The sequence below is a fragment of the Mastomys coucha genome, unplaced genomic scaffold (genome assembly GCF_008632895.1).
Source record: "Mastomys coucha isolate ucsf_1 unplaced genomic scaffold, UCSF_Mcou_1 pScaffold1, whole genome shotgun sequence".
Taxonomy (NCBI): domain Eukaryota; kingdom Metazoa; phylum Chordata; class Mammalia; order Rodentia; family Muridae; genus Mastomys; species Mastomys coucha.
In genome coordinates this window covers 60,407,747-60,428,117 of record NW_022196891.1, presented here as the reverse complement: position 1 = coordinate 60,428,117, position 20,371 = coordinate 60,407,747, and the positions used below count along the sequence as shown (strand labels likewise).

General features: G+C 40.3%; 2 protein-coding genes across 3 annotated transcripts in view; both read left to right on the top strand.

Moving 5' to 3' along the window:
• Nucleotides 1–14,314, top strand: part of Mroh9 (maestro heat like repeat family member 9) — an 89,157-nt gene extending 74,843 nt beyond the window's left edge. Inside the window, exon 22 of the mRNA XM_031387353.1 lies at nt 13,987–14,314. Coding sequence (XP_031243213.1) covers nt 13,987–13,994 — 8 coding nt within the window. The 3' untranslated portion in view covers nt 13,995–14,314. The remainder of the gene's footprint in view (nt 1–13,986) is intronic.
• The window catches only part of LOC116102567 (dimethylaniline monooxygenase [N-oxide-forming] 3), a 74,600-nt gene that overhangs the window by 30,283 nt on the left and 23,946 nt on the right, over nt 1–20,371 (top strand). The gene's annotated exons all lie outside the window — the stretch shown is intronic.

Genomic DNA, 20,371 nt, shown 5'->3' with positions numbered 1-20,371 from the left:
GAGATCTTGCTTCTCCTATCTCAGCCTCTCTATATGTAGTATTGTTTATTTCATGTTTTTACACTATAATATGGTTTCCAGGACAGCTTACATATTTTAAAAGTATTTATATACCCAAAAGAAATATAGACAATTAAATTGGGAGGGGGTTTGTAAGAGAACAACAAAGAGTAAGACTGAATGCTTTGCTTGACGTTTGTAACTCTTGTATCAGGTTATCACAGTAAGAGCCAAGATTTTAAGCTCTACTAAATTCAAAACAAACAAACAAAAACACTTTATATATTTATGTTCATTTAAGAAAATATTAATAGTTATGGATTATTTTGAAATATATAGTTAATACATTTGTAGCTATTTAAAATTTATATTGAGAAAAACATAAGTATTTTCATAGACATGCCGTAGACAAGCATCTACATAAGACTATTAAATTGATTGTTGTTTTATATCAAACAACTTTTATGATACTATGAACTTTTATGTTATAATATTTTATAAATTTTAAAGAATATGACAAAAAGAGATATTGTAGGTATTGAAAGGGGCATCTCTGGGAGGAGTTGGGGTACAAAAGGAAAACAAGAATGTGATTTAATTCTATTACTTAAAATGTTTTTAAATGTTAACAAATTCAGATAAATTGAAGTCATGTAGCTTTTCTCATAATGCAATAAAACTTAAAAATATATATATATAAAAAAAAGAAAGAAAAAGAAATGTGCAGCATCCTTAGTCATCAGGGAAATGCAAATCCAAACAACCCTGAGGTTCTACCTCACACCAGTCAGAATGGCTAGGATAAAAAACATTTTGATATTTTGATGTGTGCTCTAGGACTCACAGTGCCTGGCACCTGATGTACAAAAACCTGGACAACATTTGCCAGACGAGTTAAATGCCAATCAAAAGTATTTACATTCTTGTTTTGTTTTAATTTCATTGTGGGTGGTTATGAGCCACCATGTGGTTGCTGGGATTTGAACTCATGACCTTCAGAAGGGCAAACAGTGCTCTTATCCACTGAGCTATCTCACCAGCCAGTATTTACCTTCTTATTTTGGTGAATTCTCCACATACTTGTTCTACTTAGCAGAAGTAAGAAACAGCTGGTTATATAAGAGAGAACTGACAGACACAGTGTGTGCTAATCACATCTGAGGTATTTCACATGCCTGTAGCCCTCTCTAATGCTCATGGTGATATTTTACAACAAACCGTATTGTTCCAGAATTACAGAGACAAAATCCCTGTAAGATTTGATAAAGAGCCGAGAGCTTGAGCCAGGCAACGTGTACTGACAAGCAGTCCTGCTAAACTCCACAGAGTTGTCTCTTCCCAAACATAGCTGGAATTTGCCAGACTTCTTCCTATTCCATGTCTGTGACATATCTCATCCAAAAGTCTGAACTGCAGAAATGATTGATATGTTTGACAGCCAGGTCTATGTTATCTAACTCTAAAGACTTACATAGCGACATGCTTCTTGAGAGTTTTTTTTTAAATTGTTATAAAATTGAATTTAGCCAGCGAGATGGCTCAGCGGGTAAGAGCACTGACTGCTCTTCCAAAGGTCCTGAGTTCGGATCCCAGCAACCACATGGTGGCTCACAACCACCCATAATGAGATCGGACGCCCTCTTCTAGTGCATCTGAAGACAAAAATAAATAAATAAATAAATAAAATTGAATTTAAATGGGTATCAACAGATGAATGATAAACTAAACATGAAATTATCTATAGAGGGATATTGTTAAATACTTTTAAAAACAAGTGAAATACTAACACATCAGCCTGAAAATACTATATCAGTAAGTGATGAGATCACACAGTGTATGATTCCTTGTACAGGAAATATCCTTAACATTTAAACTTGTAATATACCCCTGTAAAATACCAGCAGAAAGTATGTTTGATGGGGGCCAGGAATTTTGGAAGGAACTATGCAAGGAGGAAAATAGAAATAAGAGCTTGATGAGAGATTTCCTTTTGGGGAGATGAAAACATCCTGTAACTAGATGGAGATGGTCATTGTACTGGCTGGTTTTGTGTCAACTTGACACAAGCTCGAGTTATCACAGAGAAAGGAGCTTCAGGTGAGGAAGTGCCTCCATGAGATCCAGCTATAAGGCATTTTCTCAATTACTAATCAAGCAGGGAGGGCCCATTGTGGGTGGTACCATCCCTGGGCTGGTAGTCTTGGGTTCTATAAGAGAGCAGGCTGAGCAAGCCAGGGGAAGCAAGTCAGTAAGGAACATCCCTCCATGGCCTCTGCGTCAGGTCCTGCTTCCTGACCTGCTTGAGTTCCAGTCCTGACCTCCTCTGGTGATGAACAGAAAATTGGAAGTGTAAGCTGAATAAACCCTTTCCTCCCCAACTTCTTTCTTGACCATGTTTTGTCCAGGAACTAAGAAAGTCATCATAAAACATTCTAAATGCACTAAATCCTGCCAGATAGATTTCAAAATGATTAACTTTGTGTTATATGAATCTCAACATCAACTTTTTAAAGAGTGATAGAACACAGGCCCACTCTTCCTGAGTCATAGGAACCCTGACCCTATGTGTCTTCCTGACTAAGCCTGAATTGGGTGAGAGTCATTTCAGCCTCTTCTGGAATATGCTCCATTCCCTTCCTCCCGGGGGTGGTCGTGGTTCAGAAGAACTCTCCCTGAAGCTCCTGATATGTGACCTTATGTGACCTTAGACAAAAGGGAAAACACTTATAGTCAGGTCTTCTCTGCTCATAGTGTCCTTACAATGTTCCAGGAAGACCAGTCTGTAGATATATGTGTGTGAAATGGGATCAGTATGAAGGCTAGTGAGAATGGGAGAGCCCAAATCCACAAACAGCTCCTTTCTCAGGCTGTGGGCAGTTAACCACTTGAGCTCAAAACACAGACTGTGTGTGTGTGTGTGTGTGTGTGTGTGTGTGTGTGTGTGTGTATACATATATATATATGTATATATACATATATATAAGTATATATATTCAAAAAGCAAAACGAACTAAGGCTTCTATATTTAGTATTAAGGAAGTACTTGTGAAGAGAGTTTAAAGCAAAATCCCCACCATGGAGGCCATTAGTTGCCCACACCCCTCAAGGCCACAAATGCTTGATATCCTTAGGACTAGATGTGACCAAAATTTCAACAGTGGATGCAGGGGAGAATACTCCAACTTCATCATCTCTTAACTGAAAAGAAATCTAGTGCCCCACCCCACAGGCTTGATTCCTTCTGGTGAACTCAGCCTACCAAAGCAGACAGAGGGCCCCTGGAGCATGGCAGAGCTCTCCTATCCCATTGCCAGCATGGACATCTGCATGGCATGGCTTCAGTCCACACCTATCAAGGTCTGGTACATGAAAGAGTCAACTGTCTTGTTTGTGTATAAAGACCTCATGGAATCAAATAGTCTCCACATATGTATCCTGTTCCTCCTTCAAAAACATATACCTCCTTAAAGCATGAAAATACACTATTAAAGCTTGACTTTTGCCTATGAAACATCTCTATCAAAATGCAAAAAAAATTAAAAAATTAAAAAAAAAAAAACCTTACCTCAGGGAGCATGCCACAATTAATCTTAGTTATCACCTTGGCTGAATCTAGAACCAACTGAAAGGAAATCAGAAGGGCATCCGTATGAGAGATTTTCTTCATCATTTTAACTAAAGTTGGAATACCAACTCTAAAGAGGGATAGCACCTTCCAGTGGTAGTTCAGATAAAGGCAAGCCCAAGGAAGAACAGCTTTGATTTTTGCCTTGTAGCCTTCACATTGTGATGGAAAGCTCATCTGCCCTATGGTTATTTTGCTGCCACTGTTGCTACCACTCTTTGCTGACATTATATCCCAATGTCCCTGGCTTTCCAACATGAACTGAAGACAAGAGATTCTTCAGGAAGCCTCTATGTTTTTAGGACCACTAACGAATCTGCCCTCATGACTTGAACACTTACTGTGTTCATAGCCTCTCCAGTGTGACTTCAGCCACTGTTGGACTGAATAAATAAATCTTTATGAATGAATAAATATTCATTCTATCAGCCCTAGGGACTCCCAGTATGGAACCTCTCTGGAAGAGATTGAAGAACATACAATAGTTTGCCCCACATTGCCAGACCATCCCTCTTCCCTGGCATCCTGTAACTGCAGCTTCAGTTCTGTGGGCTCTCCTGCCATGCATACTCCTTAGTCATGGATAGCTTCCTGCCATCCACTGAATGAACCCACAGTTCAATATCACTAACACCACGTTAGAGCTGCATTCCAAACTCCTCAACTCTGTTTTATGCTATTGGTTATCATTTTTATTATTCTCAGCCTAATGGGATTCCTAGTTCTGTTTTTGTTTTTGTTCTCATAGCCAGTCCTCTATGAATATGATGCTGTATTCTTTGGCTCCTTCTTAAATTCCACAACATTTTTTATGCACTGCCAAGTAAGAGATCGCCAACAAAAACTATGAAATGGCATTGTTACAAGACATGTCTTTATTTAAGACAAGTTAGAGTATGATCCAGTTAACTATACTAAGAGCTTAATGCACCTATTTTTAAAATGTCAGTGCATGTCCAGTGTTATTGAACATATACATTTAGAAATATACACCAAAAGATTATGAATAAGTTTCAAAATCTGAGCAGAATAAATGAACTTTACAGACAAACACCTTTTTATTTTTACATTTTGCTTTTAAACTTTATTTGTATATATTAGTTTTCTGTGAAATATTCTACCTCAGAATATAAATACTGTAAGAGTGGACACTGAACTTCTTGACCACTGGAATCCCACATCCTACAGCAGAGACTATCATCTGAGAAGCACACAGATACATATTGATCAAAAGGATCAGTTTGAAACAAGTCACAGTCCTTGAAGAAATGTAAAGCCTGCAGAGGGGGGTAATGGGAAGGTTTGGGGCGAGGGAAAGGAGAAGTGTTGTAATTATATTATAGCCTTAAAAATAAAAATCAGTCTTAAAAAGTCATCTGCTTTCTCAATATTCATCTATGAGCTCTTTGGTGTGTCTGTGCATGCATGTGGTGTGTGTGTGTGTGTGTGTGTGTGTGTGTGTGTGTGTGTGTGTGTGTGTAGTGCATGCTCCTGTGTGCACATGTGTATGCAGTTGCACACATCCAGTTATGCACGTATGGAGGGCATTACATAGCCTGCTCTACCATGATCCACTCTATTCCCTTGAGACAGGGATTCTAACTAAACCTGAAGCTCAGTTTCCTGGGAAGACAGCTGTCTCCAAGGATTTTCCCATCTCTCTTTCCTAGCTGAGGGATGCATAGTCATGCTCAAGGTGTTCTTGATTGGTTTGTTTGTCTGTTTTGTATGGATGATGGGGATTTGAGTTCAAGTTTTCATGGTTGAACTGCAGGTACCCTTACCCATCAAGTCATTTCCTTGGCCTCATATTTCTCAATTTTAAATGAAAGGGAAATTTTTAGATTCATTAATTTTATTTGATCACAAACTAAGGGCATCTGAGGACATGCAGGCTTTCTCTACACCAGCCTCCAGGTATTTTCTGTGAAATATGTTAATTTGTCACTGAGTCAGTAATTATCAAGCAAGCAGTATTATCCTAGCTGGCAGTGCCAGGAATACAGAATCAAGCAAGATTATCACAAGTCTCCTTATACATAGACTTCACTATCTACTAGAGATGCAATTTCAAACAAATAAGCATACAAGTGTATAATTATGTTATAATTGTGTATAGTTATGTATGCAATGAAAGCAAATATAGTGTGCTCATCTTGCCCTAAAGAAAAGTAATGCAAAATGAGGATTTGAATGTGTTCACTAGCAGAAAAGGAAACATTACCTAGAGCTTTATCATCAGAATAATTGAAGAAAACCATGAAGAGCTGAGAAAGATCCTATGTGAGGGAGATTGAGATGCAGTAACTGGTATTTTCAAGACCCAACATAAGCCAGGGTGGATAGGCATAGTGTATTGGGGGCAGAAATGTAGAATGGCTCTTGAGTTGTGGACAGTGGCATAGGATGTTTGGAGAATGAGGGTTTATTTCATGTCCCATGAGGAAGCACTGAGGAACATTGGGTGGGAAAATAACATCCAAATTGAGATTTGAAGTAATATTGCTTTGATTTCCCAGTCCAGAAAGGGTCAGAAGAAAGAAAGCATGTAAACAGGGATACTAGACAGGCTGTGTACAGGACCAAAAATGAAGAGGTGGTAGGGAACTACACTCTAGTTTGCAAGACAGACAAACCACACCGACCATGATGGACAGTCCAAACTAAGCTCAATGAGACCTAATGGTAGATGGTTCATCTGCTCCATAAGCCCATGAATAACGGATGTGTCAGTCAACACACAGATGCTTATGTTTGCAAGGAAAAACTAACAATTCCTTCCACATTTAAAAGTCTGTCTAATACCATGCTCTCTTTGCTTTGGCTTAACCATCCTTTGGTAACCCAGTCCAAACTTGTACACATTCCTTTCCTTTCCTTCAAACTGAGAAACCAGAATCTATGCCAGGCACTCACCCAGCTCTACATGGTCTATAACTTCTTTTAATGCCCTTTTATAATAACTTAAACTGTTGTGAAGCCAGCCAAGAATGAAAAGCAAATGTCTTGTATTTTGGACATAGATTTCCTATGACTTAAACATTGAATAGAATGGATAAAGGAAACTGAGACTGGTTCCAGTTGTAGTGTTTTATTACACTGCCAAGAGATAAAACCTGACAAACTGGTGAAATGTTTAGGAACAGGAATTTTGGCCTCAGTGAGATGGAAATTAATCCTTATGTAACCTAGCTGTTATATAAATTATTCATTTAACTCAAGGGTAGGGAATAGAAACCCTGTCTAAATACCTAAGATTAGATAAATTAGCATAGTCTTTAAAGTCTATTAAGCAATAAATGTTACCTGCCAGGCTGGACTCTTTTCATATGTAATATGAAAGATATTTCACTTTGTTTGCTATATCCTTTTTATAACTTTTTATCGTAGTTCATTTTCTGCCTGGTGACAGAAATTTCTCAGTCATTTCAGGTCGTTGCCCTAGCTCCATCCTATAAACAATATCCTAAGAGGCTCAAGTGATGCCAGTCTTCCAAATGAGAGGAAGAAAGGTATAAGTCTAATGGAACTCATCTTCATCATCAAGGATCCACAGTGACATTTATTGAGCCCAACTCAAGCCTGTCATCATCAACCCATAAGGCCACAGGGACTTCACTTACCCCATGTCACAGGAGACCACACTTACTTCACGTCGCAGGGGAACCTATTTACCCCAAGTCACAGGGGACTCCATTTACCATATAGGACCCCATTTACTGCATGCTACAAGAGACCCTACTTACCCCCAGCTCACAGGGGACACCATTTGCCCCATGTATCAGTAGACTTTATTTACCCCATGTTGCATGAGGCCCTACTTACCCCCAGGTCACAGGGGACCCCATTTACCCATGTCATCCCATTTACATCCATATCAAGGTATGACCACTCTTAGCTCTCAGCCAACCAACTTCTCTGATCCATGATAAACCTTTTTTTTCTGTTAAGCATGAAACTTTGGGAACTAAGCAGTATTATTTATCTATGGTGCTATATCCTCCGTATTGTTATTTTTTTACTCCACGATGCTACTGAGGAAACTTCCAGCAGCTTACTAGCCTCTATGTGCTTTCTTGTTCTGAAAAAAAAAGCTCTACTAGATCTTCACAGAAGAGCTAATATCAATACTCCTCAAACAATTCCATGAAGTACAGGAGGAACACTACCTAATTCATTCTATAAAGCCAAAGTTACTCTGATACCTAAACCACACAAAGACACAACAAAGAAAGAGAACTTCAGACCAATCTCACTTGTGAATATTGATGCAAAAATACTCAATAAAATTCTCTCAAACTGATTCCAAGAACATACCAAAAGCATCACTCACAATGACCAAATAGGCTTCACCCTAGGGATGCAGGGACGGTTCAATATATGAAAATTCATCATCAGAATACACTATAGAAACAAACTCAAAGAAAAGAGCCACATGATCATCTTATTAGAAACTGAAAAATCCTCCAAAATATAACACCCCTTCATGTTAAAAGTCTTGAAGATATCAGGAATTCATGGCACATACCTACACATAATAAAATCAATATACAGCAAACTGACAGCCAACATCAAATTAAATGGAGAGAAACTAGGAGCAATCCCACTAAAATCTGAGACAACACAAGGTTGCCCACTCTTTCCCTATCTATTCAATATAGTACTTGAAGTTCTAGCCAGAGCAATTAGACAACAAAAGGAGATCAAGGGGATATAAATTAGAAAGGAAGAAATCAAAGTGTCACTATTTGCAGATGGTATGGTAATAAACATAAGCGACCCCCAAAATTCCAACAAAGAACTACTATAGCTGGTAAATAACTTCAGCAAAGTGACTGGATATAAAATTAACTCAAACAAATCAGCACCCTTCCTTTATATAAATGGCAAACAGGATATGTATGAAATTAGGAAAATAACACCCTTCATGGTAGCCACAAATAGTATAAAATGTCTTGGTGTAACTTACCAAGCAAGTGAAATACCTATATAACAAAAACTTCAAATCCCTGAAAAAAATAAATCAAAGACCTCCGAAGATGGAAATATCTACCATGTTCATGGACTGGTAGGATTAATATAGTGAAAACAGCCATCTTACTAAAAGCAATCTACAGATTCAATTCAATCCACATCAAGATTCCAACACAATTCTTCACAGACATGGGAAGAGCAATTCCCAACTTCATATGAAGAAGCAAAAAAATTCAGGATAGGCAAAACAATTCTCAACAATAAAAGAACTTCTGGGGAAATCACCATCCCTGACCTCAAACTGTACTACAAGGCAAGAGTGATGAAAAACAAATGGTATTGGTAGAGAAATAGGCAGGTCAATCAATGGAATAGAATTGAAGATCCAGAAGTAAATCCACACACCTATGTACACTTGATCTTTGGAAAAGAAGCCAAAAACATACAGTGGAAAAAAGAAAGCATCTTCAATAAATGGTTCTAATCTAACTAGCAGTCTGTATGTAGGAGAATGAAAATAGATCCATAGTTATTACCCTGCACAAAGCTCAAGTCCAAGATACACTGAATCTAATAGAAGAGAAAATGGGAAAGAGCCACAAACTCATTGGCATGGTGGGAAATTTCCTGAACAGAACATCAATGACTCAGGTTCTAAGATCAACAATCAATAAATGAGACCTCATGAAACTGAAAAGCTTCTGTAAGGCAAAAGGAACCATCAATAGGATACATCAGCAACCTACAGATTGGGAAAAAAACTTCATTAACCCTAATTCTGATAGAAGGCTAATATCCAAAATATATAAAGAATTCAAGAAGTTAACCTCTAAAAACCCAAATAACCTAGTTAAAAAATGTGGTACAGAAATAAGCAGCTTTTAGGGGTAGGAGATAGGGAGACTCTTTAGAAAGTACCAGGGACCCAGGAGGTGAGAGACTCTAAGGACTCAAGGGGGGTGACCTTAGCCAAAATGTCCAACATTGGGGAGAGGGAACTTGAAGAGTCAACCTCCAGTAGATAGACAGGGCCTCAAGTGGAGGGACAGAGTTACTAACACACAGTCAAAATTTCTGACTCAGAACTGTTCCTATCTAAAAGAACTACAGGGACAAAAATGGAGAAGAGACTGAAGGAATGGTAGTCTAATGATGGACCCAACTTGGGATCCATTTCATGGGAGAGCACCAAGGCCTGGCACTATTACTAATGCTCTGATGTGTGTACAGATGAGAACCTAGCATGGCTGTCCTCTGAGAGACCCTTCCAGCAGCTGAGACACACACAGATACTTACACTCAACCATTGAACTGAAGTCAGGGATTCCTGTGTTGAATCAGGAGAAGGATCGACTATGTTGAAGGGGAGAGTGACCCCATAGGAAGACCAGCAGTCTCAACTTACTCAGATCTGAGGGAGGTCCCAGAGAGTGAGCCATCAGCAGCAGCATACACAGGCCAGTAGGAAGCTCCTGGCACAAATATAGCAGAGGTCTGACTGGTCAAGCTTTAGTGGGAGAAGAAGAGTTCAATTCTGAGAGACTTGAGGCCCTAGGGAAGAAAGAGGTTTGTTGGGGAGGACCACCCTCTTAGAGGCAATTGGAAGGAGGAATGGAATGAGGATTGTGGGAGAGGGAACTGTGGGGGAAGCAACAACTGGAATGTAAATTAAATCATCAGAGGAAGAAAAATGGCAGCGGGACTGTTCTCTCTGCAACAAAATCTGCAGATCCTTAGGGTGCAGCTGTCCTTTAAGCAAACATTGCAGTGCAGCAGCCTGAACCCAAATCTTGTTTCTCCCTCCTCTATGGGTGAATAAGCCTGATTGTCATGAGTGACAAAATAAGAGTCTAGTCTTCTGTACCTATTGTTTGTGCTTAAAGGTCAAATTTTAACCAGTTTTCTACGCTTATCCTGTTGTTCCTTCCCTAAGGTTACTAAGTCATAGCAATTTGATAGGAAATATGAATGTTACAGGAAACACTAAATACAAAAAAAATCACATAATGTATCAAATTATTGTCCCAGTATATAGTTGTCCTTATAGGCTACCTTAACCCGCTAGGTTCGTTAATACAAAGAAGTCTTAGGAAGTAGTGATCAAGCATTTAGGTTCTGAAGACAGCTAAGTTGGGTTCAAACGGAAGCTTCATTACTTCAAACTCTATAATCTTGGGAAAGTAGTTATATGTTCTGTGTCTCAGTTTCCCCATCAGCATCATCAGGCTGACAGTACATTTCCTTCTTCCCAGTGTCTCTTTTGTATTCAATAAGATGAAACAATGTGAACTATCCCAGAACACATATAGTAAATGCAATGTTAGTGTTAGCTGCTATGGTTGCGATGTAGCTATGCACTTCTCCTAGTATATTGCTGGGTTCCGTTGCTAAACCTGGAAGTTGGTCTATAAGGAGTGGGCAAGGCAAAGCACTTTGTCCATCCTAAAGGAAAATGAGTTTTGATCCATACAATCATACTAAATGTCTATTCTTAATCATCAGAGTCAAATATAGGATATATATTTACAATGATTTGATAAAATATAGTCCCTCATACATTCAAGTTTTACTAAGTGTATCCTCAGTGTCTACTTACATAAGATCCTTCACTGGATGTTGGGATATAGCTCTGGATTCATGGTCTTCACCATCTCCTAGGGGAAGACAGACACATAAGCAAACTGAAAATGAACAAATGGCCCTGATAGCTTTCCAAGGTTCATAGTGTGTAATTGCAGACACTAGCTTGATCGTGGGCTATGCCTGGGAGGGGCAGAGATACAGGATTATGCTTAATCAGGGGTTTATGCTAAAAATAATAAGATTCTGTAAAATGCAAAGAAATATTTTTCTAAAGTTTTTATTTTACTGGAAAAAAATTCCAACATAGCTATGTTTTAGTGGGGAAGATAAGGGAACACTATACTTAGAAAAAGTAGATTGCACAGGTGATTGTAGAATCTATACATTAACTAATGAATACTTTGGTAAAGTTTGTGATCCAATGTCAGTTATTAGCATTAAGTACTATCTAATTTGCTAATGAACAGCAGTTCAGTTAGTGTAAATTATCTGTGCTAAGGGTGTTATTAATATTGTGTTGCTTTGAAATCAGCCTCCTATGAGCTACAGTTAGCTTTAGTAAACCAGAAAAGATATCAATTTTGTAGGAATGTACTGAGGACTAGAGGTATTATGTAAATACCACCTAAAATGGTAACCAGTAATATAATAGGGACTCCAAGTGTTACTCTACAAGGAGTACAGAATCCCAAGTAATGCTACATATAGTCATTTACTCCAAGGACAATGATGTGATGAGAGAATCAAGGTCATTATTTTGAATAAAAAATCTTAGATTCTAAGTGAATATCCCACCCACTATTGCAGATCCACAAGATCATAGACCAGTTCTTTATGCTTTTGCTGTCTATGGTCTGTGATTTCCTCAACCAACCAAATACCTGCTACATAAATAAAAAAGATTCCAGAGAAGGTCTCTAGATTCTCTCTTAGTACAAGCTTGTATCTTGTCAGTTCAATTAAACCTCCAAAGAATCCTCACCTGGTTTCACCTTCCCTTGGGTCCTTGGGAGACTCAAACCTCAGTTCCCAACCCAAGTTTTCATGGATGAATCAAAACTGGACTCTCAGATTCAGGAGCAAAGAGGCACATTTCATGAAGGTTTTCAACTCACAATACTATCAAGTGTCTGTCACCTGTCAAGCATTATCAACTGAAGACACTGAAGTGAATATAATTCTTAAACACTCATTGCCCATGTGATCCTGGCAGAAGATAGAGAAGTAACAGAAAACAACAATTAACTAAGCAGGTGGTCATGGTGGCTGATGGTAAGCAGGAACCATGGAGAACAAAGCAAGAAAAGAGGAAAGGAAATACAAACGGGATTGGTTTATGTCAATGTAGTCCCTTCCCTGCGTGAATCTAAGCCATAATTGCAAAAGGGGTCATCTTAGTGTTGGATGCACAGCAGAAAGGCTGGTTTTCTTCTCAGTCCAGGAAACCCTTCAGTACCCCCAGGAGGCCATGATAAAAAAACAAAATTTGTATTTTTGGAACATGGGTTTCTTGGCTTCTACCCAGAAAAATGTTGCCTGGCTGAAGATCTTTACTATCTGCTTTAAGGAATGCAGTGATGTCCAGGAACAACAGAAAACTGGTAGGCTATAAGATTTTCCAGCATGGGTGTAGAGCTTGCTCAGATTCCTTGCTTAGGGCAGTGGATCTCAAGCCTTCCCAATGCTGCTACCCTTTAATACAGCTTCTCACATTGTGGTAACCCCAACCATAAATTATTTTGTTGCTACTTCATAACTATAATTTTGCTACTGTTATGAATCTTACTGTGAAATATGCAGAATAATGTAAATATGCAGGACATCTGATATGCTACCTCCAAAGGGAGTCATGACCCACAGATTGGGAACCACTGGCTTAGGGGATCCAGTTATATGCCAACCATCCTCCTGCGAGGAAGATTTGCATGGGCACCCTGTCTAGAGTTGCTTGCCTGTGTAGCAAACATCATATGGCAGGCTCTGTACTATGCTTGGGAACTCTCTACCCATGTAATTTTATGGCTACATCAAACCAAGGGAAAGTCACAAGACGATAGCATTTTGTGAGCAGATAAGCCTGTCACAGTTCACGGATCGCTTAGTTCTTAATAGGCCTATATTCCTGCACCTCAAGATAAGGAAGTTTATTTTATGGTTTGAAATTTCTCATTTATTATCTCATGTGACAGGTTTTGTTACAAAGATATCAACACAGTAAGCTGAAAACTGACCTTTAATTGCTACTGGCACCGTCAAACTTCTGTTTAGAATGCTACAAGAATGTTACAAGTTCCCTAGCTTTATACTGTGGGCTTTACTGTCCCTGTTAATGACCTTCATCCCCTTCCTTAGTACCTCAGCCTCGGTCTCATACCACACCACAGACATAGTCAACAATAAAACTTACACAGATCTTCACACAATCCCGTGTAAACATCAGACATTGGTTTTCTCACAGTTCTGGAAACAGAGTCTAAAATAAATCTGTTACTATCTAGTTTCTCTCTGAGGTTTCTATCCTTGGCTTCTAGGTGGTTCCCATCCTCTGAGAGGATCTATGTCTTAATCTCTCTTCTCATATGGACCTGTACAGGATTGGCTGCATCCTAATGATGTCATTTAACCTTAATCAACTCTTGAAAGAACTTATCTGTAAATATACTTACAGTTTGTGCTCCTGGGGGTTGGTAAGTATTGAGGTGGGAGAGGATTTCGTTCATAAGCACTTCCTTTCCATCACACCTCATCTTTCACATGACTGGGACTCGCTCCCCTTTCCTCATATGTTCATTTCTTCTTTCCAGATCTTTAATCTTTCACCTAGGCCACCCCTCCAATAAAGGCCACAGTCACAGAATTCATTTAAGGAAACGGAAATGTTGCTTGGTCTAATACACATTATTTTGATGAGCTGTTGTGTGCTCTTTAAACTCACTGAGAAGCTGGCTCTAGCAAGAAAGTGGCCCTCCAACTTCAGTCTCCAAAATGTTTATTATGTCAGGTGTCTTTCAAGAGCCTTTGTTCAGGGTCAGGCTGGCTGCTCTGATGCTGTGGTGGAGCAGGAAGAGAACAGAGAACAGCTGAAGAGTGAAACCTTGTGTACTTGAGAACAATTACAGAGTGTACTATTACCATCAGAGGTTACTACTGTTATATTGTGGGATCACGATATAAAAAGACCTATGGTAGAAACAAAAAGCCAGAAGCTCAGCCAAGGTCAGCTTCACCCGTGGAAGGTGTCTTAGTTAAGGTTTCATTGCTATGAAGAGACAGCATGACCAAGCCGACTCTTATAAAGGACAATGTTTAACTGGAGCTGCCTTACAGTTTAATAGGTTTAGTCCATTATTATCATGGTGAGAAGCATGGCAGTGTGCAGGCAAACATGGTGCTGGAAGAGTCCAGAGTTCAACATCTTGACCCACAGGCAGGAGAAGAAGACACCAGGCAGTCTGGAGGAGGCTGTCTTCCATACTGGGTGGGGCTTGAGCATTAACTCTAAAGCCCAACCCCACAGGGATGAACTTCCTCCAACAAGGCCACACCTACTCCAACAAGGCCACACCTACTCCAACAAGGCCACACCTACAAATAGTGCCACTTCCCATGGGCTAGGCATATTAAACCACCACAGAGAGAAAGCTCAATTGAAAGTGGGGAATTGACAGTGGGGAAGGAGGGATCTGGGTGGGAAAGTGGACTGTGAAGGTGGAGAGGAGAACCTGATCTGGTATTGGGTGAGGGAAAAAGACTGAAACCCTGAGGGCTAGCAGAAAGAATGGAAACAGGCAACCTCGGGAGATAGGAGGTTGGGGGGGGACCCTCTAGAGTGCACCAAAGACCTGAGAGATGAGAGACTATCAGTACTCAAAGGGAGGGACCTTAGATGAAATGCCTGACAGTAGGGAGAGGGAACTTATAGAGCCCACCTCCACCAGGAAGACAGGACATCAAGTAAGAGATGGGGTTGCCATTCCACAGTCACATCTCTGACCCATAATTGTTCCTGTCTGAAAGAATTACAGGGATGGGAATGGAGAGGAGCCTGAGGAAAAGAAGGTCCAGCAACAGGCCCAAAGTGGGACCCAGCTCAAGGGGAGGTTCCAAGTCCTGACACTATTACTGAAGCTATGGAGCTCTCACAAAAAGGGACCTAGCATGACCGCACTCTGGAAGACCCAACAAGCAACTGAAAGAATCAGATGCAGATATTTGCACCCAACCAATGGACAGAAGCAGCTAACTCCTGTTGTTGAATTAGGGAAGGCTGAAAGAAGCTGAGGAGAAGGGCAACGCTGTAGGAGGACCAGCAGTCTCAATTAATCTGGACCCCCAAGATCTCTCAAACACTGGACCACCAAACAGACAGCATACATCAGCTGATATGAGGCCCCCAACACACATACAGTAGAGGACTTCTGGGTCTGTTTTCATTCAGAGATGATGCACCTAACCCTCAAGAGACTGGAGGCCCCAAGGAGTTTAGAGGTCAGGTGGGATGGGGATGGGAACATCCATGTGAAGACAGGGGAATGGGGAGGAGGTACAGGATGTAGAAAAGTCGGAAGGTGGATGTAGGGGGAGGATAAAATATGGAGTATAAAAAATTAATTAATTAATAAAAAAGAGAAAAAAAGAAAACAGCTGACTTCCTTAATCCAACCACACACTCCCTAACAAGGTTCCTCTCTGCTGATAGTATTAAGCTGCTGACTGAATGAGGGCGATCTCTTCTAGCAGTTGTAAACACCTGATTGATGTTGCTCTCTATCTGCTACTTGGTATTTATTCTTTTATTTGTATTTCCTATATACTAACTAACCAGGTTTAGAGCACTGTTTTTAAAAGTCTGTGTGTCTAACCTAACCCTAACCCTAACCCTAACCCTAACCCTAACCCTAACCCTAACCCTAACCCTAACCCTAACCCTGATTTTGTGAGAACCGAGTTCCAGGTGCACTTCCCACAACTCAGGTAAGCCACCAAACACAGGGACCAGTTCCGTTCCTGTCCTTGCCTCGCGGTGCTCGCCCAGCCATTGTGTTCTACCTTGCTAGCAGATATGAGCCTGACATCTATCCAACTGAAGTGGCTTGCACGGGAATTGTAGCTAGCTAACAGAGTTAAATCTTTGACTGCAATCCACTAAGCCATTGCACCTCCCATTTGACATTTAGCAATTGTTGATTTTGTCTGGCCTCCTATCTTCACCAGTCTGATTGCTGGATAAAGAGCAACAGAGTATTACTACATTCTGGATTTCTAATGGATGATCATTATTGGTTCTATTATTCGTGTAAGGCAGAAAGTCAGAAACCATAAGAGTTTTTGCTTTGATACTCTGGAACAGTATCAACAGGGAATAAGCATAAATATTAAGCACCTACAAGTCTACCCTCTGGATACATAATGTAGCCAGAAATAAGTTTAAAAAATGAGCACCTAGGGCCAAGGTAGAAACAGCCTCATCTAAGCATTTCCTGTACCCTGGTGCATTGCCCAGTCTCCACTTCATGTTTGGCTCTGAGTCTCTGCATTTACATCCATCACTGCATTGCTGAGTGAAGCCTCTCTGTTAACAATGATGCTAGGCTCCTGTCTGTAAGTAGAGCAGAATATCATTAATAATGTCAGAGGTGGGCTCCCTCTCATGGTATGGGTCTCAAATTTGGCTAGTCATTGGTTAGCAGCCCTTCCCTCAAATTCTGCTCCATCTGTTAACTCTCCGCATCCTGTAGGGAGGACAAATTGTGGCTCTAAAGTTTCATGGGTGGGTTAGTGTCCCAATCCTTCCATTGGCAGTCTTTAGTGGTTACAGGAGATGGCTGGTTCAGGCTCCACATCCCCATTGCTAGGAGTCTTAGCTAGGGTTACTCTCATAGGTTCCTGGGACTTTCTACTCTCCTAGGTTTCTAGCTCATCCCAGAGAAGCCGCTTCCCTTCCCCCTCAAGTCTGGTCAAGGACGCCACAAGAAAACATACAGAATCAACTAACTTGGGCCCATAGGGGCGCCTAGAGGCTGAACTGCCAACCATAGACTATGCATGGGACAGACCTAGGCCCTCTGCGAATATGTAACAGTTGTGCAGCTGGGACTTCCTGTGGGACTCCTAACGTGGGAGTAGAGGCTGTCTTCTGACTTCGTTGCCTACCTTTGGATCCCTTCCCCCTAAGTGGGTTGCCTTGTCTAGCCTCAGTAGGAGAAGATGCTCCTAGCATCTTATTGTAACTTAATATGCTAAGGCTGATGAATATCCACTGGAGGTCTCCCCTCTTCTGAGGAGAAGGGAAGGGGTAGATGAGGGAGAAGGCAAAGTGAGAGGAAGGGACTGGGAGAAGAGAGGAGAAGCTGTGATCAGGATGTAAAGTAAATAAATTACTTAATTAAAATACCGTTAATAAAACGATAATATAAATTGTAATTCAATGTAATTGGGGACTTTTAGTGGTATAATTTTACCAGGGTGTTTATTATTATAATAAATTCAATGTGGATTGGGCTTTTAAACTACTGTGCAGAGGAGCACAAGGGGTGGGCTTCCTTCTGGAAGGATAACTCCAAGAGCCCCGCGGGAAGAATCCCTTATTCTAAACGCAAGCAGATCTTCATCTCATGATCCTTTGTCATGAGGAAGCTGTCAGTCTTAGGACTAAGCAGGTTCCGGAAAGTTGTGTGCATATATGGAGTTTTTGGAAAATCCATCACCGAGGTGCCTGCAGACAAAACTAACACGATGGTTTCTGGTAACTTCCAGTTTCCTGCATAAATTTCACATACATCTGCCTGTTCATCTCATTCTTTAAGTCCATGCCTGTCACTTATTAGCAAGCTGGGATATAAAGGTTCCTATTAGAAACAATCTGTGCTCTGTTAGAGTCATTTCCCAAGCTCGGTTATTACCTGAGTTAAGATGCTGTGGTCATTTATCTCAACAAAAGAATTGAGAGAGAATGGGAAACAGAACAATGGTATTTGATGACGTTTCTTAAATGTAAGTGGGCTTGACTGAGGGCAAAGAGCTAAAAATGTGCCTCTTATAAAGCACAGGGTCGCTGACTACTGACCATAAAACAAGTCACTCAGCAAGAACTACAGAGTGGCAGGCCGAGTGCTGAAGATAAACCTAAGTGAAGATATAAGATGTGACTCCTCCACTCTTCAAAAACCTATTGTCTATTTTTAGGGTTGTTTAATCCCGGCTTAACAATAACTAAAGTGTTGATAATGGATAGATGGAAAACTCAGATGTCAAAGTAAGTTAGGTCTTACTTCTCAGGCATGGAAAAACTCATTTTACTGCAAACTGGAGATAATATCACAGCTTCAATCATCAGAAGGAGCTGAGTCATGGCCTAAACATGGTGCTCTTTGCTCTCAGATGAAAAGATCAAAGAACAGTTGAGTATCTTCCAGTACCTTTAGAAGCTAAGCCAGAAAATCGAGTTCACAAATATACAATGTAACAGGACTGACATAAATCATTGCACTCTGTTCCTCAAGTCAACTTGATTAATCAGTAGCGAAGCACGCAATAGCAGCTAGCAGAACATTTTTATTCCAGCACACAGCATTTTTGCGAATTCTGAACTTTTTAAGGTAGTTTTCAAACTGCTTCATCTTTTAGGTGATAGCCTGTCTACATGGTTTTGAAACTGCTTCTGGGTCAATAAATGATATACCTCCTCCCTTTGATGGCAGCCTGGGGTTGGGAAAGATAGAAAAATGGACTAACAACTCAGCTGTATGTTTGAAACATGAAATATTATTGTCAGACACATAACACATGTTCATGAAATATCTATTGAACTAACAGGCCACAAATTGAGTAAATCAATTAAGGTCCATTTTTTTTGTCTAAATATAAAAATATAGTTGACCTAGAAATAGTTCTTAGAGACAGCATGCCTTCTTCACTAGAATATTTGGAAATCAGTAGGCATAGGTGGATTGTTATTTTTCTTAATGCCAGGCAAGGAAAATTGGCATTAATCAACAACTGTATTCTAGCAAGGATAAATATCTATAAGGTCCAAGAAAGGGCCAATAAAACAAAAAGCTTCCCAGCCCAACTTATCTAGTAGTGTTAATTAGAAATTTAATATTAACTTTTAATTCTACAATTATATGTATCAGGACGAAAAGTAACTTTTTAATTGTCAGTTGTAACTCTCAAGCTAACATTAGCTAAAAGGGTCCAGCTTTGCTTCCTGTTAGCCTTAAGGAATGTCCCTGGCTTCACTGTTGGGTCCCATGTGTAGAATGTAGGAACAGAGCACCCAAGTTTTCTGGGCTGAACTCTGAACTATGTCCCTGATCCTAATACCAGTTCCAGCTCAGATGGTCTTGGAAATGGAATGGAACCCAATAGTTTATCTTGGTCCCTACTGCCAACCAAGGCAAGAAATCTAAGTCACAATGGAAGCCTTCTCATTCCATTGGGCCCCTGCTCAGGACTGCTCTGGTGACGTCTGCCACCCTGGTGTCAGCTCAGGAACAGTTGTGGAAGCTTTAGGTGAGAACTCACGAGTTAAACATTCCCATTTGGTTCTTGTCTGAGGGGTAACATTTGCAGTGTGAAAGAACCAGTGGCCATTCCTGTCCATTCCTCTTGGCAAAGAATGTTGAGTGAAGGAAGCCAACAGATGCCATGGTTGGATCCCAGTGACAACACAGTATTGCTCAGCAGTGTAAACTCAGTGACTCACAGCCAGACCTTGTCTGAGACACATGTCTAGAATTCCACTGGCGTCTTAGCTCTGAAATGAAAGGCTTCCATTCCATTAGTCTTATCATCTAAGATCTAGAACATTCTGTTTTATTTTTCCCATTGAGAATATTTTTTGCTCTTGTTTTACGCTCTGTTTGTTTATTTGACTGTCATTCCTTCTTGGTTCTTTCATTCATTCACATACAGGTAGGTCCCCTACTCAACAGGGCAATGCATATTGACAACTTGGTGAATGTATGCATCCAAATTGTTCTCCTTCATAAAAGTTTATTATACCCTGTATAAGTAAGTGTGCCTATGTGTGCTTGAGTACACGTTTGAAAGAATTTTTAAGCTGGGCAGTGGTGGTGCACGCCTTTAATTCCAGCACTTGGGAGGCAGAGGCAGGTGGAGTGAGTTCTGGTCTACAGAGTGAATTCCAGGACAGCCAGAGCTGTACAGAGAAACCCTGTCTTGAAA